The sequence below is a fragment of the Syngnathus leptorhynchus genome, chromosome 19 (assembly GCF_054491065.1).
Source record: "Syngnathus leptorhynchus isolate UIUO chromosome 19, UIUO_Slep, whole genome shotgun sequence".
Taxonomy (NCBI): Eukaryota; Metazoa; Chordata; class Actinopteri; order Syngnathiformes; family Syngnathidae; genus Syngnathus; species Syngnathus leptorhynchus.
The window spans coordinates 1,697,374-1,719,872 of NC_141213.1; the positions used below are offsets into that span (position 1 = coordinate 1,697,374).

At 50.2% G+C, this 22,499-nt stretch overlaps 5 protein-coding genes across 13 annotated transcripts; 2 read left to right on the forward strand and 3 right to left on the reverse strand.

The window, feature by feature from the left end:
- Positions 1-4,488: 4,488 nt before the first annotated feature.
- On the reverse strand, positions 4,489-11,300 carry nfx1 (nuclear transcription factor, X-box binding 1). Of its 2 annotated transcripts, none has more exons than XR_015069131.1 (23): positions 10,969-11,300; positions 9,638-10,330; positions 9,300-9,461; positions 8,868-8,945; positions 8,681-8,786; positions 8,515-8,586; positions 8,290-8,429; positions 8,124-8,223; positions 7,829-8,046; positions 7,428-7,525; positions 7,312-7,342; positions 7,139-7,221; positions 6,813-6,921; positions 6,562-6,681; positions 6,299-6,378; positions 5,979-6,212; positions 5,843-5,916; positions 5,680-5,775; positions 5,474-5,611; positions 5,347-5,413; positions 5,054-5,254; positions 4,885-4,989; positions 4,489-4,807 (listed from the first exon to the last, which is right to left on the reverse strand). XR_015069131.1 is itself a non-coding variant. In XM_085938681.1 (23 exons), the coding sequence occupies exons 1-23, from the start codon at positions 10,985-10,987 to the stop codon at positions 4,732-4,734; spliced, it is 3,045 nt and encodes a 1,014-aa protein (XP_085794807.1). In that variant the 5' UTR covers positions 10,988-11,294; the 3' UTR covers positions 4,489-4,731. The 2 variants fall into 2 exon arrangements, 1 of the variants encoding a protein (XP_085794807.1); XM_085938681.1 differs by having other exon boundaries at positions 5,109-5,254; positions 10,969-11,294.
- Positions 11,301-11,611: 311 nt separating this feature from the next.
- On the forward strand, positions 11,612-15,588 carry galnt11 (UDP-N-acetyl-alpha-D-galactosamine:polypeptide N-acetylgalactosaminyltransferase 11 (GalNAc-T11)). 2 transcript variants are annotated; one of them, XM_085939640.1, is made up of 11 exons: positions 11,612-11,752; positions 12,698-13,073; positions 13,137-13,303; positions 13,413-13,538; positions 13,605-13,854; positions 13,922-14,039; positions 14,125-14,277; positions 14,456-14,662; positions 14,736-14,840; positions 14,905-15,042; positions 15,195-15,542. In XM_085939640.1, the coding sequence occupies exons 2-11, from the start codon at positions 12,736-12,738 to the stop codon at positions 15,333-15,335; spliced, it is 1,743 nt and encodes a 580-aa protein (XP_085795766.1). In that variant the 5' UTR covers positions 11,612-11,752; positions 12,698-12,735; the 3' UTR covers positions 15,336-15,542. The 2 variants fall into 2 exon arrangements, with proteins under 2 accessions (XP_085795766.1, XP_085795767.1); XM_085939641.1 differs by having other exon boundaries at positions 11,636-11,752; positions 12,701-13,073; positions 15,195-15,588.
- A 676-nt stretch (positions 15,589-16,264) lies between these two features.
- Positions 16,265-19,259, forward strand: chodl (chondrolectin). Of its 2 annotated transcripts, XM_085939320.1 has the most exons (8): positions 16,265-16,391; positions 17,705-17,880; positions 17,990-18,132; positions 18,202-18,359; positions 18,431-18,481; positions 18,617-18,661; positions 18,870-18,966; positions 19,029-19,259. In XM_085939320.1, exons 1-8 carry the CDS (start codon positions 16,310-16,312, stop codon positions 19,093-19,095), a joined length of 819 nt encoding a protein of 272 aa, XP_085795446.1. In that variant the 5' UTR covers positions 16,265-16,309; the 3' UTR covers positions 19,096-19,259. The 2 variants fall into 2 exon arrangements, with proteins under 2 accessions (XP_085795446.1, XP_085795445.1); XM_085939319.1 differs by having other exon boundaries at positions 18,431-18,661.
- On the reverse strand, positions 16,717-17,646 carry LOC147041519 (uncharacterized). Its single transcript, XM_085939321.1, has 2 exons — positions 17,392-17,646; positions 16,717-17,174 (listed from the first exon to the last, which is right to left on the reverse strand). The coding sequence occupies exons 1-2, from the start codon at positions 17,590-17,592 to the stop codon at positions 17,028-17,030; spliced, it is 348 nt and encodes a 115-aa protein (XP_085795447.1). The 5' UTR covers positions 17,593-17,646; the 3' UTR covers positions 16,717-17,027.
- On the reverse strand, positions 17,403-22,485 carry LOC147041520 (zinc finger Y-chromosomal protein 1-like). 6 transcript variants are annotated; one of them, XR_015069180.1, is made up of 6 exons: positions 22,283-22,485; positions 21,318-21,528; positions 20,752-21,084; positions 19,336-20,679; positions 17,682-18,463; positions 17,403-17,548 (listed from the first exon to the last, which is right to left on the reverse strand). XR_015069180.1 is itself a non-coding variant. In XM_085939313.1 (5 exons), the coding sequence occupies exons 2-4, from the start codon at positions 21,517-21,519 to the stop codon at positions 19,379-19,381; spliced, it is 1,836 nt and encodes a 611-aa protein (XP_085795439.1). In that variant the 5' UTR covers positions 21,520-21,528; positions 22,283-22,485; the 3' UTR covers positions 18,448-19,103; positions 19,336-19,378. The 6 variants fall into 6 exon arrangements, 4 of the variants coding, with proteins under 4 accessions (XP_085795439.1, XP_085795440.1, XP_085795441.1 ...); XR_015069179.1 differs by having other exon boundaries at positions 18,531-20,679; XM_085939313.1 differs by lacking the exon at positions 17,403-17,548 and having other exon boundaries at positions 18,448-19,103.
- Positions 22,486-22,499: the final 14 nt, after the last annotated feature.

Genomic DNA, 22,499 nt, shown 5'->3' on the forward strand with positions numbered 1-22,499 from the left:
CTCCTCCTCCTCCTTCCACCTCCCTCCTTCCCTCGCCTGTGTGTCCGCTTCACTTTTAACTTGCCTTTCACCAGCTAGGAATGTCGCTCACGCGAGGAGGGAGACAGAGAGAGGGAGAGAGAAATAGAGGGAGAGAGAGAGAAGGAGAGAGGAAGGAGGGAGGGTTCTGCTGCTGGTGCTGCTGCTGCTGCGGGGGCCAACCAGGGGGGTTTCAGCCAGCCCACCGCCTGCCCCTCCTGCGCAGCTGTTGCGTTGCATTCCGTTGGTAAGATAAGAAGGCATGCGACGCGCGCACACAAACGCGCGCGCGCACAGCAAGGAAAAAGTGTGTGTGTGTGTGGGGGGGGGGGATAAGGGACACTTTGGGAAGTGCTCCAATGATGGGGTGACCGAGTCGGAGGTCGCCAGCGCACCAAAAAAAAAGAGAGAGGTGTTTTAAAATTAAAGAGGCAGGGCTCCTTTTGTTGCTCGGAGAAATCATCCAAACCGCTTATCCTCATTCTTTTTTATATTTGCTAAAAAAAATAAAGTGAAATGAATTCATATATGAATCCAAGCATAATGTAGCTTAATTCATTGATAACATTTTCAAAGAGGTGGCCTTCCTTTGCTGGTCAAACCTGCCATTTTTTTTTTAGCCTTCACAAGTGCGTTAAGCTCAGGTGTCAAATCCCGAGTACCAGCCAATTCAACGACGTCATGTAAAAGGGGTGTCTGTGCGCTCCCTTGTGGACAAAATTGGCAACTGCAGTTTGATGGATTGAAGGGGGGGGGGGGGGGGAAATGCCAAGTGTGTTGCGTCCCCACGTGGCCGGACAATTCACGCCGCTTCAACTACGCTGATCAGAAATGCTGGATGATGCAGAATGAATGAATGACGTGTTCAAAAAAGGAATTCTGAAAATTACATGTTGGACAGAAAATGTGGAATTTGTGGGATGTGGGGAAATAGTTCGTCATTGGAAAGGTTTGAATCGTGGATTGGAAAAATGTATTTTCACACAAGTTGAACAAGTGAACGCACCCAGGAAGAGGCACGCGGGCGCTGAAGAATCATGAGATCAAGTGGACCATGCAAAAGAGAGACCCCCCCCCCCCCAAAGCCCCAGTCGTACGTAGAGTCACCCCTTGCTGGACCCTCACTGACTACCTCAGGACGAAAAAAAAAAAATGCTAATGTCCCAGTGTGGGAAAGACAAGGGGGGGTGCTCCTGGGGGTGGGTTGGGGTGGAGAAGGGGGCGGGGCCTATGTTATTGGATGGCCAAAAGGGGGCGCAAGTAGTAAAGCAATGGTTGCATGAACACTTTGCATAACGCACAAAACACCCAACGTTGAGAGAGTTGAATGATGAGGAGAAATGTTTTCCTTGGCTTCATCTTCCAAACATTCTCCTCTCACCACTTGGAAGCTTTTCTGAACACTTCAATTGGTTCCAAAAAAAAAAAAAAGGGAGATTTGCCCCGGCATCCCACTTGGAGGTGTCTTTTGTCACACGTACAAAAGAAACTCCTGGGCTGCCGTCGAAAGGCTGAAAACCCAAAATGGGGGAGGTACAAAAACCCAAAGCAGATCCCACAACGGCCAAGATCGTGAGCACAATACAAAAAGTGGACCACTTGGATAAAGAGGAATGTTAAGTATTTTTTTGTGTGTGTGCCAGACAAAGCATGTAAAGCCTGCTCCAGGGCATTTCCGGTTTGCTGTCGCCATGGCAACAGCTTCAAACTACAGCAGCTAATATGACGAGAGCCAGGTTTAGGTTTGACAGCATTTCAAACGATGAACTTGATCGGAGATGCGAGTACGTTTAGTAAAGAGCTCGCTCTTCGAAAAGGAATTAAACTCATCAGTCAAGCTACCAGCTTAATTTGAACTTTTTAATAGCCTCCATTGGAGCATGGAATATTTCTATCAACACTAAAGTTTGTTCAGTGGAAACCAATCACGTTTACAGTTTTTTTTTCCCCCCCAGAAGCTGTTTTGTTTCCATGGCAACAAACTGCCATTGAGCAGGTTGGCCCTCAAGAGGGAATTGCCGCCATTGTCCATTTAGGCCTGAAAGTAAGACATACAGAGACCAGCGGGGTAACGACCGACCTACTATTTGACAAACAAAATAAAAGCCCGCTTTAACGCTCCAGGGGGACAAACTCAGGAGCTCAAGGGGGGGGGGGGGGACCTCAGCACATTCCAAATCCCATCAAAAGCTACACTGAACAAAGCGAACAGCATCTTTGTAAAAGATAAAATCTCAAAGTCTCGTGTTTGTAAATGAAAGAATTGAACATTTGAAAGTACACAAAGCCAAGCCAAGCCATCTGTATGCTCTGGTTATGAAAATAAAATTCTGTATATCCTATTCAATATCCTCCAAAAAATAAAACAGCATGCACTGCTAATCTAAAAGGGAGTAGCAATAATTGAAGTTAATTTCAACTAATTTTCCATTGTGTTGTCACTTCTCTATGACATGTAGTCCATTTAACAAATATCAAATTAAAAATGGTGAAGCAAAGCTAAATGTATTTTTGTGTCAATTAGAGAAATCCACAAAATTAACCAAACAACCCCCCCACAACAACAAAAAAATCACTCAAGGTATGAAAGCGCTTGAGACAACATAAGCCAAAGTGTTGCAAGTGCTAACTAAAGTGACCAGAGAGTATCTGGTGCCATTCAAACGACTCACTCGAGTGAAACTTTTTGTCAAGATGAGTTGAGGGGGGGTGGGGGTGTAAATAGGATGGAGAACCGTGCCCAATCCAGCAGGCGGAACCAACAGGCCCAGCAGTCAGCAGGCAAGCAAGCAAGCAAGCCCCCTTTCCTCCTTCCACACCAGGCTCAAGTGTCTCGTTTCCTCATCGGCAGTCAAGGTTAACAAGCTGCTGTCTGTCTGGTGAGCCTCGGAAGCTGCGAGGAAGGCGCTTGATGATGCAGACACAACGAACTCATCTACCCCCCCCCCCCCCCCCCCCCCCACGACACCCCCCCTGCTGCCTCCTGCACTATGCGGCTATAGCGAGGCCAAAACACCACCATTTTACTCTTGACAAAAAATCCCCATTTCACTGCAAAACAAAAGCTCCCCCCCCAAAAAAAGAAGCCCTAACGGAGCAGTTTACACGATGTAGCTCCCCGCAGTGAGCTAATAATAGTCAAGAAGCTAAGAACGTCAGCTCCGTTACCTTTCTCTCCATCCTCTACCTCGGATGGGTTTTTTTTTTGGGGCCGACTCAACAGCACCAAGTGTCGGATGCGTGCAGTCGTCCAGTCCGCTCCGGTCCGGTTCAGTCAGGTCTCCTTCCTCAACTTCCTCGAGGCTTTTCAAGAGCAAAAAAAAAAAACAAAACAAAAAAACAGCAAATGCTAGTGAATGAGACTTGATCGTGTCACTTGGCTATCAGTGGATGTTGCCACTGCTGTTGCTGCTGGCCCTGCCGGGGATGGAGCCACCACAAGCCGGGATTGGTGAAGCGTCTCCGGCGAAAGGAAGCGAAGAGGAGCGCAGGCGCGGTCGCTTTTTTTTTTTTTTTGCTTCAACCAGCCGCCGGAGAGGAGAGCGAAGCGATGGGATGAAAAATGAGCAATGGCAGGGAGTGTGGGCAAATGATCAGCTTTCTCGCTCGCTGCGTTTCTTTTTTTTTTTTTTTTGTCGGCTTACAGTGCAATACCTCTCGTTTTTTTTGTTTTTTTTGGAGGGGGGGGGGTTGAAATTCTCAAATGGCAGACACAAAGAGACTGCCTGTTTTTTTTTCTTTTTAGGGGAGAGGGGGGGTATTGAAAAAAACCACAGGGTGGGCAGAAAATTGGAGGCACAGGAAGGCCAAAAAAAAAAAAAAACAAGCAAAAATAATCCAATTCAGCATACTTCTCAAGTACACCCGTGGAAATGTGTTTAGAAATTCCATCTTTGCACAAATATCTACACCATATTTTATATTGTTGTAGAAGTGCACACAGAATTACACTGAGAGGCCTCTCAAAACATTTTACATTCCTGTGTTGCCTTGAAATTCCACTTTTGATTTCTTCCAACGACCAAGCTGGTAACCCAAAACACCCCAAACTTTCTTCCACGTTGAAATGAACGGAAAGTCGTTTCCTAGTTTCAATTGCAGTTGCATACTCATCGCCTGGTATGAAATCAGGTGTTCACCGATGTTTTTCGTTGACGGCTTCCACGCTGCAAACCGCTTTGAGTTTTCCTGCCTCTTGAAAAAAAGGACTGTTGACTTTATTTAGATGTCAAAATAAAAGCTTGTTGGTTTCATTTCAAATTATGTTTTGAGCCTCAAAATGTCTGGCCCTGACTGTGAATACAAAAGCAAAAAGAAACTCTTTCTTTTTTTTTTTGTCTTGCGTTTCCAGTATTTGACACAATGATATAAGCAGCTGTGCGTGACTCACCGCCGCTTTCATGTCCCAAACAGCCCACTCGAATCCACCCACCCGCTTCAAAACGGTATACGAGCAGAAATACTCTCAAAAGAGGACAAGAACTTTTATTTCACCTTTTTTGTGAAAAGTGGTTGCAAACAAGAACAGTTTCGATTGTATTATAGCTAATGTTTCATGGGATTAGTTCTGGTGTGAAGTTATTTGAGATGTTTTGAAAAGCGCACTTTATTACTTAATTATACATCTCCGATTGTATTGTATGTCAAAATTCAAGATCTGATTCGGGATCCATGCAAGCTTAAATTTACCACAGCGTTCTTTGCGTTCTTTGTTCAGTCCTGCACGTCAAAATAATCAACGACCGGCTCTTCTTTGACCAGCTTGGACCAGGTGGTGGCGCCGGAGACTCTACGAGGACAATTGTACGGGCGTGTTGTAAGAGGGCTACAAAATGGCGCCCTGCTGATAGAAGCGGAAGAACCCACCTGCTGCTGGCCTGTTTGATGTGAGCAATGGGCACGGGGGCCCTGGCGCTGGTCTCGCGTTCAATCAACGAGGTCAGCGTCCATTTTGGACACAGCGACTTCCCCCTGACAACAAGTGGAAGTAACGAAGGAGAGGGCATTGCATTTCTGATTTCAATTGCGTTTTTACCTTAAAGCAAATGACAGTGACCCTTAGTAATGTCCCATTTGGGATTGCTACATACTTGACCGCGGTGACGACCACGTTGCGCTTGGGCTCGCTGTCGTAGCTGACGCTCTCCACGGCGTAGACCTCGGCCAGCTCGTGAACGATCCGCCGGCGCTCCCTGTTCATGGGCTGGAAGCAGTGGCTCCTCTTTGGCTGCTTGCCCTAAACGACAACAAACAAAAAAAAAAACATTTGAAAATCAGCTTAAGCCTCCCAACTGTATTTAATGCTGCCTTGAGTTTAGAACTTCTCACCTTGGAAACAAGCTCCACAAGATTCTTAATGGCCTCTTCGACGCCTGAGACAAACTTCAAGTCTTTCCTGAAAGAGAGGAATGATACCTAGTGACCTGGGAGTGCAAAGGTCAAACGGGAGACGCACCTTGCGTCCTCTTTGAGGCTGGCGCTGTACACAGAGGGGGAGCGCGCACGGAAGGGATCCGAGGAGGGGTCGATCTGCAAAGCTTCGGCCAGGCGCTTGTTTCGCTCCAGCGTGGCGCACTCCTCGTCGCATTCCAGCCTAAAGGGCAAAGTTCAGCCAGGTGAGACCGACGCCCGTCCGTCCGTCCGCCTGCCCTCATTTGATACCTGCTCTCCTTGAGCTCCTTCTTGGCTAGCAGCGGACCCATGTCCGTGGAGTCGCCCAAGTCGGACAGCTTGCTGGCCACGGCGATGGCGGCGTACCTGCCACACGCAAAGCTTTCAACATCCGGCGAATACGACGGGCGGAGCCTCCCGAATTTCAACTGACTTCTGATGGGAACTGGTAGCTTCGGCGCACGACACCATTTCCTTCCGTCGACCGCAATCGCACTGCAGCGCCACCTGGGGGCACGACGCAACGATGAAACACTTCCCCGGCAGGCATCCTCCTTGGAATTTTCTACCTTAGCGGTGCAGGTGGTACGCGGGCAGGCAGTGCCTGGGTGGCAGGGGGCGGCGCAGGCATGGGCGCAATCCTGGCGGGGGAGCGCGCACGGCTGGCCGCATCCGCCCGCCGCTGTTGAGCAATCGTCGCGGTGGCAGATTCGCTTGCAGCGGTGCATCTGACACGGCAACGTTTTGCTGCAGGTTAGCCCGCAGGAAATGTCTCTGAGGTGGCACGGGATGTTGCTGCGTTGCTTCAAAAAAAAAAAAAACATCACACACACACACGTAAATATACCAAATTTGCTTGAAAAGCAAATTCTGGAAACTACGGCATCACCTCGTGCTTTCCCATGCACCACTTGTCGGTCAGATAGGTGCAAGGGGGACACTTCTCCTCGCTGTGGCAGTTGTGGAACACTGAAAGACCAACACAGTCGTGACTCAATACCCAGTCAGATACTTTTTTTTTTTTTGGCGTGGCTAATCAGGCCAAAGTGAAGCATTTTCTCCCTTGTGACGCCACGTGGGCTCCCATCTTGAGTTTTTAAGTTAACGGTGAATAAGTTAACAATCATAAAGTGTTTTAGTAACACGCTTTACCGGGATGGTCGCACTCGTGTCTCCTGGTACACAGGTTCTTGCACTCGGGCGGGCTTGTGCCGCACGGGATGGGCGGGTACAACACGGAAGCCCCGCAGTGACACGTCAGCTCGTCAAAACCTGGGATCACGTCGAAAAGAAAAAGCAGGAAGAAGTCCAAGGTCGTGGCGCTTTACATTCAGAGCAAACGACTCTCAAAAAAGAATTAAAAAAAAGATAAAGATGATAAAATACAATTGTCTGTGACTCACCGGACTGCCAGCAGGGTTCACAGTTGCCACGGTGACAAGGCTCCTGGCAGCGGTGCAGGCCACAGTTGAGTTTGTAGCCGCAGATGAGCTGGCACTTGTGCTCCGCACTCTGCGTGAAAGGCAAACGAGAGCGTGTGTGCGTACCCCAAAGACTCCCGTGTTTTCATTTCTCGCTTTGAATTTCAAGCTCAACTGACGCACACACGCCAGTAGATGGCAGCGTTGCGGCACTTCAGATTGACTGTTGAATTAACCGACTATTTTTAGTCCGCCTTCAACTTTTCACATGAATAAAGTCACGAAAACAATCCCCAATGACAACTCACCACGCAGCACAGCTCGCCGCACTTATGTCGGCCGCAGGAGCGTTTTTTGCTGCAGCGCTTTTCGCAGGTGAACACCAGCTCTTCTGAAAAGCGACAGACTCAATTGACTTTGGTTGAGCTTGAGATAAGGACAGACTGAAGTTGACGGATGGGGTGCGAAAGTCTGAGCTTACCTTCGCTTTTGATCGTGGCACACGGCACCTCCTGAAATGTGATACAAATGAAGTTGGCAAAATGAAAAACAGTTTTTAAAAACACAAGACAGGGGGAGCTGTGCGTTGTCAGTCACTTTTGTCTTGGAAGCACATCGGCATCTGATGGTGGAAGTCAGGGAGCAAGGCCCGCAGGTTCCCTCGTGGCACAGCTTGTCACACTGGTGGATGGTGTCTGAAACAAACGGATGGATGCATCAGCTACCCGAGTGGACCATTTGAAAATCAAAGCAACGTGTAAAAAAAAAAAAAAAAAAAAAGGCAAATACTTCTCGCTATTTGTGTTGCTTCATTCAAAGCAGATAATTGTCAAAATACTTAACACTGCCCCCTCTCTCCCAAAACAATACTTGATTGATAGCTTAGTGGTAACAGCGCCCTCTGCTGCTTAAAATGATAATGGATGCCTTGCAGGAGCTGAGTTGGGGAAGAAAACATGCCAACTGGCGCAGCCACATAATAGTAGCTCGAGTCATACCATTGGAGCCACAGGGCAGGGGGAAGGAGCACGTCTTCCCGCAGGAGGGGATTGGATCGGAGCAGCTTTTCCGCTCCAAGCAGCCCAGATCCAGCAGCTTAGCCAGAGGCGTCTGGCCGCAGGGGCAGGTCTTGACCACGCTGGGCGAGCGAGGGCACGGCGGGCACGAGCCGGGGTGGCATGGCTGCTGGCACCGATGAATTTCGCAGTTTAACATGCTGCGAGACGAAAGCGGGGTGGTCTTAATGGATGAATGCAAACAAGAAAAAAAAAAAAGAGAGAGACTCCAACTTACTTTCCACAAATCTTTTGGCAGGAGAAATCTCCCGAAGCGTCCGATCCGTCTTCATCTGTGCCACAGGGGATCTCACGAGTGGAGACTCCACAGTAGCAGGCTGGAGTAGGCGCGCAAGCGACGTATAAGTCATACTTTGGTGTTTACGGCGGTCTCAAAGTCTCACCTTGCCGGACTCGCAGCTGACAGGGCTGACATGACCCTCCATGGCAGACCTGAGCACAAGCGTGTCGGCCGCAGTTGAGCACGGCGCCGCACGCCTCGCCGCAGCGGAGGAGCGAGGGCTGGCTGCAGCGCATGGGCTGACTGCCAAGGGGGGGGGCGACAAAATCCGGCATTGAACAAGGGAAGAATGGTGGTAAAGCACAGGACGCTTGCTTGTGTGTGCTACCTCGTTTTTCCACAAATGCAGGATCTTGTCACAAAGGCTGGACACTGCGGACAAGGTCCCGGATGACATAAGCTAGACAGAGGAAATAATAAAGACATTTTTATTTTTTATTTTGGGCGTAGCACGGGAGAGAGACAACGGGGTGCGTTTGTTTCGTGTGGCTCACATGTTACAAGGGTGATTGCAGTCGCCGCCGCTTCTCTTCTTCCCGCACATGTCGCCGCAACTGTGGGGGATCTCGCTGCGCTGCCACTCAGGATTGGTCACTTTGCCTGTCGGCACAAAGCGGGATCATCTTACTGTGTGAGACAAACTTTGCACGAGATGGACGCTTTGAATGATCAGAGACTCACCGCAGAAACAAGTGTAGGTGGACGGGTGTTTGAGTGTAACATTCTGACAGGCGGGACAACGCCAGCCGTCTGTAGAATCTGAAAGGGAGCAAAATAAAAGTCATGGGAAGCAAAAAAAAAAACAACAACACTGCTGTTCTTTTGTTATTTGCGGGGCAAAAGTATGCTGATGGTGGAAAAACAATACAGAACAAACTTCCATTCTAATTCAGCAGGTTACATCATCTGGAGTACCCATCATGGCCAAAAGATGGCAGTAGTCAAGTATAATACGGCCATGCAAGATGCAAGACTTCTAATTCAGTTTAAGGTTAAAGAATGGGGGAAAAGACATTCATCAGATTCTTTGCTTAACATAAATGGAAAAAAAAATCTAGAAAAACACTTGATAGCGAAAGTAGGTTGATAGTAAAGTTGCTGGTGAAACCGCACCGTCTGCCTGGGAGGCGGGTGAGCGCGCCCATTTCTTGATGCAGTTCAGGTGGAAGACATGGAAGCAGCTGTGGCAGCTCCACACGGGCGCCATCAGACGGACCACGTCGCAGCACACCATGCACTCGTACTTCTCTGACGACAGCTGCTCGATCAGACATCCTGAAAAAATTGAAGTGCGGATTTACAATGGTTTCAAAGAATTCATGCTAGTCCATTAATCACGGTTAACATTCTCACAATTCATCCACAGCTTTATAAAAACACTTTTGTTGATATGTAAAATGAATTATTTTAATAAAAGAATAATCAAGGCGTGTTTGGTGGGTTTGGGCGACCTGTTTGGGTTTCGTTGCTTTCTGGCATGTTACGCGCACTCCACTGGCTTTCGGAACGGTCGCCCGGGTGTCGTCTGCTGCGGTCGTCGTGGCGACCGGCCGCCCGATTTGAGTCCCTCTCGCCCCGTGCTGCCACTTTGGGAGGCTTGATGGGTCCGTGTCGTCGTTTCTGTTCAGGCTGTTTCTTGGGATGATCTCCACGGGCGTCGAGATCGGCCACCGTGGGGCGCCGGGCCCTTTCCCATTCTGCTGTCTCATCATGCGGCGCCCGACGCCTGACGCCGCCGTTCTTCTCCCTTAAATGAGGGTCATCTCCTCGCCAGGGATTCTCATGTTTAAACTTCCTCTGTTCCAAATTCCTACCCCCACAGTCATCGTCTCTCCGCCAGTTCGGCAAATCGGGTCCGTAGTCCAGCTGGTCATCAGCGAAAGGTCTTTGCCAGCGCGAGGTGTGAAAATTCTCATTGGCGGTTCGGATTCCTTCCCGTCGGCCTCGCCCTCGTTTCCTGCCGTCCTCATCCCCGTGTTGGCGATGAGCATCCGCCTGTTGGAAGTCGCGATGAGGGCGGCTGTACTGCTGAGAGGGAGCGCTTGAACGTCGCTCACCGCTGAATCTCGACTGACCACGTCTAGACTTGTAATCGTTTGGCTTTCTAGAATACGATGAGCCCTCTGGATTGAGGTCCGCTGTGTCTACAAGCACAACGGTAACAGTGTTAAATACTGCTCACACTGAAAAAAACAACAACAAACCATTAAACACGATCATACATAAGGTTAGTTGGGTATTATAACAATATTAAATATCACTTCTAAAAATAAAAACGGCATCATTTTGACTTACGCTTAGCCCTACACTGCCGAAATCGTCATTGATAATGCTGAAATTATTAAAGGAAGATTTTTTTCCCCCGAAGTAGGTGGTTGTTTGAAATTAGTTCAGACGCAGTTGTCCATTTCTATGATTATTTAACCCTTGAGAAAAACGGTCCAGAAAAAAAAATCTCTATGATGTATTAATTTTGTGTTAATAATCAGATCGTTTTCAGTGGGAGGGATTTCAAAGTTCGTGGGCAAGTCGTCGCATATATATGTTATAGTAAAACCCCAACACAACACGTCAGAATACGATCATCATACTACTTCAAAATGTCGGTCCAATAAAAACGTCAAATCATCTTGTGGAAAAAGTTCAACAACAACGAGCTAACAAGAGTAACGACCGAAGTACATGCAGCATTTGAATTCGTGCAATTCGTCATTTATTGACAACAACAAAAATCCTCTCAAAAGACCAACTAGAGAAATGAGAGTAAATTCAAATCATTTACCTGAGGAGCCTTCGGCCATTCAGCGAGCTGTTTATTAGCCCTCTTTAGCCAAAAGTTGCTGATATGCTGTATATTTGTTGACTGTAAGTGACAAACGTACAAGAGCAAACCAATACTTTGTTTGTCTGTTTTCTCTCTCATACGTCTGCTGGTTTATTAAAAAACGTGATCCCAAAAGAAACAAATATCTCTCCCTGGTTTCCACGCACTTCACAGTCTCGTTAGCTTTTCCGCTCAGTGCGCATGAACGGAAGATTGACCAACCCCTGTGTCCAAATTCACAGTTTCCATCCTCTGAAGGTCGGTCTTTCAATCGATTTTTAGACGCTATGACGTAATTTCCGGAGCGACGATTGCACGTCACGTGACACGGGAATGCCGTCATGAAACTGGCCTTCGTTTACATGGCGACGTTATTATTACTTTTTTTAAATATTTATTTACAAACTCAGAACATACAAAGACAACTGCCAGAAGGTGTCAAACATAGAACTGAAGAAATAAAGCACTGCACTCAAATACAGCGGTGCGGTCTTGACACGCCGGAAATGACGCCAGGTCTCCATCCCGTCGTGCGTTGAAGGACGCTAGCTACGAATTTGTACGGAGCTATTACCCCCCCCCCCCCCATTTCCAAATTCGTCACGGTTTATGCGGTCCACGGAGGCGGAGCTTCCAGGGCTGCGAAGGACCCAGCCTTCGAACTGGACGAGGAGGACGTAGGCTGTGAATTTGGACATAGCTCAAAAGAACAACCTTGACGGATGGCTGCTGAAGAACGCCAGTGAGTGAATCACGTGATCACAACTCCTGTGGCATGCGAGCTAACAAAATTGCTAAAGCCTTAGGGGAATTGATCGGGGTTTGGCTTCATTAGCTAGGTTCCATTATCGGACGGCCTTCGAACGTTTAATATGAGATAAACATATTGCAAGCTTTTCCATGTTTAGACAACACGTTAAGTACATATTTGGTGGTGCGCCGCAACTCGTTTAAGATCAAAATGTGAGACACTTCTCGCCGTTGATGTCCTAAAGAATAATTTCATCTGAGGGCTCCACGCAGTCTCATTTAAGAATAAAAAGGGACATTTTCTTACTTGTTTCTTCATATGGCGTCTGATAGGTTTATCACAACGATTGCTCTTTACACACTAATCGACATGATTTGTAAATAAAAATACGATTCTAATGACCATACTAGTTAATGCATATTCAAAGCAAATCTTTCTGAGAGTTTTTTGTTGTTGGACGAGTGAGGACATTTTATGAATGGACTTTGCTTCATCACCTTGTTTTACCGCACAAGGTCTTTTACGAGTTCCCTAACATCATTTGTGCAAACATGTTCAAACAATGAATTTGCTTTATATGGAATTAAATGACTTCTGCTCCACAAACAAAAATACAACATTCAAACATCATTCATGCATATACGCGCATTATGACGCGTCGTATGCGTAAATGGTGCAATTAGAGGACGAAACAAACCATTTTTGTTTTCCCCAATAGTCTGTGCATGACCAAACATCCATTCGCAAAAACATACTTTAAAGTTTTCCTTACTATTATTAGTCACACTAAATGATGAGCTTTACTTTTGAAAGTACTCCTTTGCACAGTTGACATGCTTGCTTCCCGCATTTTTTTTTTTTTTTGTCACTGCCACTTGAAGTTTGAAGCATAAAGCAGAGAGAAATTTGAAGTTTTGTGTGTGTCTGTGTGTGAAGCAGTGTGATGTAAATAAAGCGATGCTGCGTGCGCCTCGATGGCTTTGGTGCCGCTGCGCTACTTCTGCTATGGCTGCGTGGTGACGTCAGCCGCCTGGGCCCTGCTCCTGCTCGTTTACTTCTCGCGGACGGCCGAGCCGGGTCTGGGCAGATACCCGATCGGACCGCGCCGCCGGGCCGTCGCCGAGGGGCCTGTCCGCCAGGGAGTCGGTGAGGACGCCGTGGGTGCCGCCGGGTTGTTGCCAGAAATGGGTATGATTTTCAACCAAGCCGATCAGGAAGTGCGGGACGCCGGCTACCGTCAGCACGCCTTCAACGTATTGATCTCGCGCCGCATCGGACCTCGCCGCCAGCTGCCCGACACCAGGGACTCCAGGTGGGCCGCCCGTCTTTCCGGCCCGTGGTTCCGGACCGCCGATTGACACGGTTCTGTTTCCAGGTGCGCTGATGAAACCTATCCCAAGAATCTTCCGTATGCCAGCGTGGTCATCTGCTTCTTCAATGAGGCCATCTCCGCTCTCACCAGGACGATCCACAGCGTGTTGGACCGGACGCCGGCTCACCTCCTCCACGAGATCATCCTGGTGGACGACCACAGCGAGCTCGGTGAGCGCCGCCTCGTTTGAGGCTCCAGGAAGGAAGTTACAAATGAGTGTGACCTGAAACTCAAATGGCAAATTCAGTAAGTGATGGCTACTGTTGTTTGTGGTTGTAGCTGAGCTGAAGGACGACCTGGACCGTTACGTTCGTGAGCAGCTGCCCCGAAATGTCAAGCTGCTCCGGAACCAGAAGAGAGAAGGACTCATTCGAGGGCGCATGATCGGAGCCAAGCACGCCACCGGTGAGGCTGGTGACTTTCCGCCACCTTCAATTAGCTGACCCACCACCCAACCTGTGCATGTGTCAGGTGAGGTTCTGGTGTTCCTGGACAGTCACTGTGAGGTGAACCAGGCATGGTTGCAGCCCCTGTTGGCGGCCATCCAGTCGCAGCGCCACGCGGTGGTTTGCCCCGTCATCGACATCATTTCTGCCGACACGCTGGCCTACTCGCCATCCCCGGTGGTCCGCGGCGGCTTCAACTGGGGGTTGCACTTCAAGTGGGACCCCGTGCCAGCCACCCAGCTGGCCGGGCCCCGGGGCGCCATCGCACCCATCAGGTAAGGAGGCCGTCAGCCCAAGCCTGGCCTCGTCGACGCGACCCCATCTGACCGGTCCCTCCCGTAGGTCTCCCACCATGGCAGGCGGTCTATTTGCAATGGACAGGGACTACTTCAACGAGCTGGGCCAGTATGACGCCGGCATGGACATATGGGGCGGCGAGAACCTGGAGATCTCCTTCAGGGTGAGGCTCGGCCCGCTTGCGTCGGTCACGGCGCGTGAACCGCCAATTTCGGATCTCCTAAAAGATTCTTTGCTGCTCATCTCAGATTTGGATGTGTGGCGGAGAGCTGCTGATCATTCCGTGTTCCCGCGTTGGTCACATCTTCCGCAAAAGGCGACCTTACGGCTCCCCGGGCGGCCATGACACCATGGCCCACAATTCCCTGCGCCTCGCTCACGTTTGGATGGATGACTACAAGGTATACACACACATTCACACACACAGGGGTTACAGGTGTTACCATAACAACCAGACAATGTTGCATGTAAAAGTAGGGAGCTAACAGCTGTAGCATAACAGCCTAGCTTAAGTGTGAATGATGGAGAGTACTTGGAAGAAGATCAGAGGAAGAAATGCTGGGGCTTTTGCCTTTGCAGGAGCATTACCTGTCCCTGCGTCCTGAGCTGCGCGAGCGTGACTTTGGCGACATCAGCCAGCGTTTAGCGCTGAGGAAACGTCTGCAGTGTCGCTCGTTCGGCTGGTACCTGGACAACGTGTATCCCGAAATCAACAACAAGCTGCAGGCTCCGCCGTTGCTTAGCAACAAGAAGGCAGCGCGCCCCCGGGTGCTGCGCCGAGGACGGGTAAGATTTGTCGTCTGGCCCGGCGGGCTTCCTTTTGACTTGCGTCAAAAATAAAAGCTGCTTCCCGTCTCAGCTGCACAACGTAGCCAGCAGACGTTGTTTGGTAGCGCAGACACGAGTCAGTCACAAGGGCGACACCGTGGTGCTCAGACCCTGTGACCCCGGCGACCCTGAACAGGTAATTTGTGGAAACATGACATGATGGTGGTGCTGGATGTGTTGACGTGGATGCGTGCGCACAGGAGTGGACGTACGACGACGAAGGTCAGCTCATCCTGTCTGGCCTGCTGTGCCTGGACATGTCGGAGGTTCGGACCGCTGACTCGCCCAGACTCATGAAGTGTCACGGCTCAGGGGGGTCGCAACAGTGGAGCCTTGGGGTGAGACATCTTTTTCTGTGGATATTGCCCAAACGGACTCCGAGGGGCTTCTTCAACTGTGTTGAGGTGGAACTTTCTTGTTCCCGTCGGCTAAAGCTAACACTTGCTATGTGTGTGTGTGTGTGTGTGTGTGTGTGTGTGTGTTCCCACAGAAGTCTGCACGTGTGTACCAGGTGTCTGTCGGTCAGTGTCTGTCCGCCGCCCAGCCATCAGGAGTCAAAGGTCACGTTGCCATGGCGATATGCGACGCTTCACTGCCGCAGCAGTGGCAGCTGGAGGAGGGCGGAGCATGACCTACTCAACAATCCAATCAATGACAATCCAATCACTTTTTAAAATGACGTGATTGTTCTTCCATTTGATTTTGGTTATTCAATCCCGAAATGGTTATGGACTTGGAATGAAAGCGCTCTTGTAAATAAATCATCAAGTTTATTCCTTAGCTGTGATCGGCTCAAATCTGTTGTGTTCAGTCCTGCACATGTCAACCAAAACAAATCAATGAAGTTCATCTGGATTTGAAATGCAAATCGATGTCCAATCAAATCAAGTCAAACACAACACAATGAGACCGGAATCGATCTTGGAATACCTGTAAGAAATTGCAAGCTGCCACTGCAATCGCTGATCTGCTCTGCTGCCCTGTCAGCCCCTCCCGCTGTCGCTTGTATTTGTCCGTCAGTGAAACGGGTCCGTGTAGAAACAACGGCAAACAATTACAACACGCAAGGGGTGGGGGCGGAGGGGGTTGTCATGGCGTTGGCCCGGAAGTGGACACCACGACATAATTATGCACACGCAATAACCATGGCAACCGACTTGTGGGCTGAAGTGTGCACATCTTCACTTTCTGTGCGCGTGTCCGCGCGCATGTGTGATTGGTGGAAAGTGAAGATGATTTTTTTTTTTTAATAAACCGAAATAGTCGCCATTGCATTATCTTGACAACGCAATGACGTCATTGTGATGAAGTCATCATGCTGGAAAGGGAAGATATCGATGCAGTTATTGATTAGCGTCTCTGCTGTCCCACTAAACCAATTAAGTTGAGTGCGTGTGTGAGAAATTGAGAGAGAGAGAGAGAGAGAGAGAGAGAGAGAGAGAGAGAGAGAGAGAGAGAGAGAGAGAGAGAGAGAGAGAGAGAGAAAACGAGGGGCATATCCGACCCCGACTGCGCAGCACATCAACCCCACACCAAGGAGGAGACATGAACGCCTGATGAGTTCTTTTTTTGGAGGAGTACTTTTCTATAATCAAAGACTGGAAGATGACCTTTGACCTGGCGAGGCTGCCCGTCCTGGCTGTCGTCATGCTGGTCACAGCGATCCGCGGTGGAAGAGTCCTCAGTGGTGAGTTTTGTGGCCAAAGGGCGATCGTGAAACGATTTTTGCCACCTTGCACTCTATGCAGCACGCCTACAACACTTCAGATGCTCGTGAGCGTGTTGGCAATGAAAATGCAAATGTTGCACAATTTGTGTTAATCTAGTCCGTGTGTGTGTGTGTGTGTGTGTGTGTGTGTGTGTGTGTGTGTGTGTGTGTGTGTGTGTGTGTGTGTGTGTGTGTGTGTGTGTGCGAGAGGGCAAAAGATGTGAGATGACTTGGGCTTGTGGCTGCATCAGCTTATTTTATTCTTGCCTTTTCTGCGCCACCCAAATAAATTTAAACTCTCAAATTTAAACTTTGCTTACGCTTCAAAACTTTATTGAAAAGAACTCATTAAATCATAGTGTGTGTATACATCACATTACAAATATTTATACCTCACATTACTGGTATTTCTTTTTCCACACAAGGGACATTTTTGACCAATAATACAAAAACACGGCCGTGTGGCCTCCATACCGTGATGACATCATACTGTGAGATTCTCGTGATCATTACAAGGCTAACAGTGGACAGCAACAGAAGGTGGACGAAAAGAATTGTGCTCATTGCCTCTTGCGTGACGTCGCCCAGACGGGAAGCAGTTGTCAGACGGCGCCTTCACAGCAGCTGGATGCTGGTCAGCATCACCTGCCACACCTCCAGCCAGTTGATCTTTTGCAGGTCAGGCACAGCATAGTTGATGTCCACCTGGAGGTCGTCGTTGAAGGTCATCTTGAAACCGTTGACCTCACACTTGATGACAATCTGGATGGCCACGAGAGAGCGGGGTCAGCGATTATGATCAATTATGGATCAAAAAAACAATGCGGAAATTTCTTCTCGAGCCCACGTCAACCTTAGCAAATCATCAATGCCATTTTGGATTTGAGGAACGCCAAATGTTGGGCCGATTGTTGAGACCGGTTGGTTGAAGTGAGCACAAATGCGGATGTCCATTTATGTTTGGAGTTGCGGTCCTCACCTTGAAGGCCAGACTCAAGGGGAGTTGTTGGGGAATGTTCTTGGTCTGCTTGTCGCCCCATTTGCCGGCCGATCTGGTGTTGAGCGAGGCGATTTGCTTCGCAAAATCGAAGTTCAAGTGGAGCGCTGACGTGACTTCCTCGCTGCTGGTGTCATTGCTGCTGTCGTCGTCGTCGTCATCAACGTCGTCGGTCATCAACATGATCGGAGTGAAGATGTCACTCCGATCATGTTGATGACACCACTACAGCGACTTTAACAGCAACGAAATTGAAACAAATAAATCATCACCTGTGCTTGTGTGCCGCTCACAGGTCAACGAGTGTGTCTGGGCGGGGCTTGGCGAGTGTGCTACAAGATGGCGTACTTCCACGACGTGTCCAGCCGCGTGGACTTCAGGGAGGCGGAGTTCGCGTGCCGCATGGACGGCGGCCAGCTCGTTAGCATTCGCACGCTGCAAGAACAAAAAGACATCCAGAGCCTGCTGGAGGTGGCGCCTTGGTGGCCTTCATTAGAATCAACATCATTATCCACACTTCTGTCACTCTCATGATTATAATCAAATTGAAATCATCGTCATGTTGTTGATGGTTGTTCAGGATTTGCGTCTGGGCTCGGGTATATCAGATGGTGATTTCTGGATCGGTTTGACCCGCGAGGATGAAGAGCGCAACCCTCTCGATGGCGTCACTTCCTGTCCGCAACGCTACAGGTGGACCGACGGCAGCGAGGCGTCCTTCAGGTGATGCTACTGCGCGTGCGCCAATTGCGGGGCTGATTGCAAACTGCAAATGATGTTTTTGTCCCTCAGGAAGTGGTACTCGGACGAGCCGTCGTGCGGCGCCGAGTCATGCGTGGTGATGTATCATCAGCCGCTTGCGAATCCAGGAGTGGGCGGGGCTTACCTTTATCACTGGAACGACGACCGGTGCTCCATGAAACATAATTTTATCTGCAAATATCAACCAGGTTGTTCCACCTTGGTCTTGGCCTTCATCTTCCTGGGTGCTCTCTTGACTCATTTTTTGTCCCATTGGCAGAGCGTTACCCGGAGGAGGACCCCAGCATCACAACTGCTGGGCAGGGCACGGGTCAGCGCCAGATAAAACACATACAAAAAAAAAAAAAAAGACACCATACTTTTGCTTTGACCTTTGAGCTCAAACTAGTTTGGATACTACTCCATTATTCCCAGTGCCATTTTGTGTGTATGTGTGTATGTATAGAGACCACACTGGAAAGGGGTCACGTCACCTTGACAGGAACTTCAGGTACGCACGCATTCGAATGATACAAATTAACAAAAATGAATTTTTGCCGTCTTGCCACGCTCTCGATAGGAATTAAGATACATTGTTATTGTACCTAAGAGACGTAACAGGTGAAGTGTCAACAAATGGGATTAATTGTAAGATTTTCAGGAAATGCTCATCAAGTTTGAATCATGCCGTTTGTGTGTGTGTGTGTGTGCGTGCGTAGGCCCATTGGCGCTCTACGTCATCCTTCCAACCATCCCGCTGCTGCTGCTCATCTTGGCGGCCTCGGCCACTTGCTGCTGCCGCGTGCTGAGCGCAAGGTGGGCAATATTCTGGCGCCAAGCGGCGATGAGATAACCCACGTGGCTCCTTCTATGGACAGCTCGCCGGCGAGGCAGGCCAACCTCTGGATTGCCAAGCCGCCCAAAGGTGCCGTCATAGAGCCATGACAGAGTAGCTGTCAGTGAAGGGAGGCGGAGCCAAAAGTGTCACCTGACATCCTTAGAGGATTGCATGCTGAGCTTGTTTTGCTGTGTTCCAAGTAGTGAGCATGAGAAAATGTTCACTTTTTTTTTCTTTCTTTATATTTGAAGAAGCTTGGGGCTGAGGTCACATGATGCACAAATAAATGGAAACTCATAATTGCCGTAATGTTTTTTTAAAAAAGGTTGAATAAACTGAAAAATCACCTCGGGAACGTGGTACAATGTGGAACGCGGAAGGCGAGTGGCATCAGTCGGCGGGCGAGGACGCGGCGTCTTCCAGTTTGTAGTCGCAGTCCTCGTCGAGGTCGGGGAAGAGCACGGGCGGGTCGGCGTCTTCCGGCGTCGGGTGGATGCCGTGCACGCGCTTCCTGTGCTGCTGCAGGTTGCCTCGACGATTGAAGCGCGCGGTGCACAGGTCGCAGCCGAAGGGGCGCTCGCCCGTGTGGATGATGACGTGGCGCGCCAGCTGCGAGCGGCACTTCTTGTCCTTGCCGCAGATGTGGCACACAAAGTTCTGCGGCGGGCGGGCGCCGTCGCGGTGGACCACGCGCCGGTGCCGCTTCAAGTGGCTGAGGCGGCGGAAGCGGCGCGGGCAGAAGTCGCAGGCGTGCGGACGCTCGTCGCTGTGCACGGCCGCGTGGTTGCTCAGCAGCGAGCGGAACTTGAACACTTTGCCGCAGGTGGCGCAGGGGAAGGACTTGTCCTGGCGCAGGCCGGCGGAGTGCGCCGCCGCCGCCCCGCTGCCCTCCTTCATGTGCGCGCGTGCGTAGTGTCGCTTGAGGCAGGCGTGGCGCATAAAACGCCGCAGGCACAGCGTGCAGCGAAAGGGCTTGTCGCCAGAGTGCACGCGCGAATGGGCGGAGAGGAGCGCCTCGCTCTTCAGCCGCTTGCCGCACACGTCGCACGGCAGCGAGCCTTCCTCGTCCTCTGTGACGCCGCCGTCGACGTGGACCAGGAGCTTGTGGCGCTCCAGCTGGTAGCGGCGGCAGAACTTGCGGCCGCAGACCTCGCAGAGGTGCGGCCGCTCGTCCGTGTGCGTCTGCAGGTGAGCCGCCAACTGAGATCGGAACTTCAGCTCTTTCCCGCAGAAGTGACACAGCAGGGAGCCCGAACGGCGCCGCACCCCGCCGCCGTCGTCGCCTTCGCCATCTTGGTGCACGGTGAGCTTGTGGTGCTGGAGGTCGTTGGTGCGCATGTAGGCCTTGGGGCAAAGGTCGCAGCGGTGGGGTTTGACTCCCAGATGGATGACCTCGTGCGTCTTGAGAGCCGACCTGCAGCGGAAGGTTTTCCCGCACACGTCGCAGAGCCACGTCTGGACAGGGCGCCGCTTCTCGCGACGGGCCACGCCCCCCGGGTGGAGACGGCTGAGGTGATGGCTGAGGTTGTCGCGACGGTTGAAGCGAAGGTCGCACAGGTGGCACGCAAACGGTTTCTTGCCCGTGTGGATGAAGGAGTGACGAACCAGGCTGGACTTGTTCTTCATCACCTGCCCGCACACGTCGCACATGATGTTCTCTCCCTCCAACTTGGCGTCGGACGCTGCCGTACCTAACAAGGGGACACACGCATTGAAGATGCGTACAGAAGCTTTCAAAGACACAAACAAAAGCGCATTCTTACCCTCCTGGGGCAATGTCTGCACAGGCTCCTCCTCCTCGTCCTCAGCCGCCGCCTTCTGCCGTCGCTGGTAGCCCGCCTCCGCTCCGCCGGATGAGGATTCGAGCATCGGCGGCGTCTGCAGATCTTCGTGCCACCGCGGAGGTCGCCGCGTTCTCCGCGGCCGCCCGCCAGACAGCGGCGGCGAAGAGACGGCGTCGGCTGCTTCGGCGACGGATACCTCCCGAGCTTTGACGGCGTTTCTGATAACTTTGCTTTTCCTCCGCGGCACCGCACCGTCGCCATTTTGACGATTGGCTCGCAGGGCCAAACGCCTGACGGCTATGGCAGAGAAACCTGCGAGGGCCAAAGGAGCAAGCGGAACAGGAAGTCAAAGGCGACGTTGGACAAAAGTTGGAGGGAGTCAGAAGGGAGTTGCAAATGTAAAAGAAGAACATGAGGCAAAAGTTTTTCTTGGCAAAAAGAGCTGTGCTATAGGGCAAAATGGCTGAGTTGATTGCGTCATCTAAGGCCATACGTTTTTGCCTTATGTTCCCCTTTAAGGGTCATGTGACCAACGGCCTGCCCACCCGCACGTCTCCAGGACAGTCGGCGAGTCAACAAGTCCGTCTGGACGCCGACGTCTCGACTCTGGGCGACATCGTTCTGACAGCCGACCTCGCAGGTGCCGCCCGCTGGCGCCTCCCACTGGCAGGCCACCTCTTGCCACTTCCTCACCAGGACGTGCAGGTCCTCTCCGCCTCTGGGGGGCGCTGCCGCCATGGCTGCCATCGCACATTTCAACATAACACACAACACAAACGCACTTTTGATTATGTTGAATGGTTTAATAATTCATAAAGGCATTTTCAAATATTTTGGGCTTGAGTCAATCACCATTCATTGGATTCTTGCATTACTTTAACACTATTGGTTGTACTTGGGTACAGCACTGATGAAAACAGAAGAAAAAACATCTTTTAGGAGGATAGCAGGTGAACGCTTCTCTAATCGTTCTCTAAACGGATTGCACGTCTTTTTTATTATCATTATTGTGGCGGACATGAGGAGCATGCCTCACCCAGCAGGCATGGAGTTGAGGGGCGTGTTTAGACGCTTTTTTTGGGCACAATATTGCCTTTGTGACAGTCCGATCAAAGTAAGCGGCGTGTGCCACTGCTTCTTAATGCTGCCATAAAACATTTACGATAACTTTTCAAAAGCTTGGTCATTCCGAAAGGTGCTATACCAATGTAACAAGCATTCAATTTGAGTCATGTATGACTACATTGAAGGAAAGAAGGAAGGCATGATGAATGAATGAACGAACAAATGAATGAATGTACGTGTGGAATCAAGCATACGTTAGAGTGAGGCGTGAAAGTTGGAAGTCCTGTTAAGTGTTGTGTGCGTCAGCCGAAGAAGAATGTTACACGCCACACGGAAGAACAAATCAGTAAAGTAATCGATTCAACAAAAAGTCCACTTCATGCTAACAGCGCAAGCAAAACAATAACAATAAAAAGCATCCGAATAGGAAGTGGTGCGTTCTTACCTGCGTCAACCAGGCGGACGAAGAAAGAGTTTTGTTGTTGATGTTTTCACAAGATTAAAATGCGATCTTTGCTTAAATTCAAGGAAAGATCGAGACTAACGCCTCAGCGCACATTTCTTGTCTCGGTTTTTTAGCTTCTTCTTTTCTTTCAGAAGTGGATTTCTCGAAGCTCACGGCTTGCGGGCGCCCTCTAGTGGGCAGAATCGAAATGAATGGG

What these genes read in the sequence shown, in the direction of transcription:
- nfx1 (XM_085938681.1), bottom strand. An exon ending in CACCTACACTTGTTTCTGCG is followed by an intron (nt 8,787 to 8,867) that starts GTGAGTCTCTGA and finishes TTGTGCCGACAG; the next exon opens with GCAAAGTGACCAATCCTGAG. An exon ending in TGCCAAAAGATTTGTGGAAA is followed by an intron (nt 8,047 to 8,123) that starts GTAAGTTGGAGT and finishes TTCGTCTCGCAG; the next exon opens with CATGTTAAACTGCGAAATTC.
- galnt11 (XM_085939640.1), top strand. Translation starts at nt 12,736, where the DNA reads ATGGCTTTGGTGCCGCTGCGCTACTTCTGCTATGGCTGCGTGGTGACG. An exon ending in GGACGACCACAGCGAGCTCG is followed by an intron (nt 13,304 to 13,412) that starts GTGAGCGCCGCC and finishes TTGTGGTTGTAG; the next exon opens with CTGAGCTGAAGGACGACCTG. An exon ending in ACCTGGAGATCTCCTTCAGG is followed by an intron (nt 14,040 to 14,124) that starts GTGAGGCTCGGC and finishes TGCTCATCTCAG; the next exon opens with ATTTGGATGTGTGGCGGAGA.
- chodl (XM_085939319.1), top strand. Translation starts at nt 16,310, where the DNA reads ATGACCTTTGACCTGGCGAGGCTGCCCGTCCTGGCTGTCGTCATGCTG. An exon ending in CGGTGGAAGAGTCCTCAGTG is followed by an intron (nt 16,392 to 17,704) that starts GTGAGTTTTGTG and finishes TGCCGCTCACAG; the next exon opens with GTCAACGAGTGTGTCTGGGC. An exon ending in TATCTGCAAATATCAACCAG is followed by an intron (nt 18,360 to 18,430) that starts GTTGTTCCACCT and finishes TCCCATTGGCAG; the next exon opens with AGCGTTACCCGGAGGAGGAC.
- LOC147041519 (XM_085939321.1), bottom strand. Translation starts at nt 17,592, where the DNA reads ATGTTGATGACCGACGACGTTGATGACGACGACGACGACAGCAGCAAT. An exon ending in CCTTGAGTCTGGCCTTCAAG is followed by an intron (nt 17,175 to 17,391) that starts GTGAGGACCGCA and finishes GTGGCCATCCAG; the next exon opens with ATTGTCATCAAGTGTGAGGT.
- LOC147041520 (XM_085939313.1), bottom strand. Translation starts at nt 21,519, where the DNA reads ATGGCAGCCATGGCGGCAGCGCCCCCCAGAGGCGGAGAGGACCTGCAC. An exon ending in ACTGTCCTGGAGACGTGCGG is followed by an intron (nt 21,085 to 21,317) that starts GTGGGCAGGCCG and finishes TGGCCCTCGCAG; the next exon opens with GTTTCTCTGCCATAGCCGTC. An exon ending in GCAGACATTGCCCCAGGAGG is followed by an intron (nt 20,680 to 20,751) that starts GTAAGAATGCGC and finishes TCCCCTTGTTAG; the next exon opens with GTACGGCAGCGTCCGACGCC.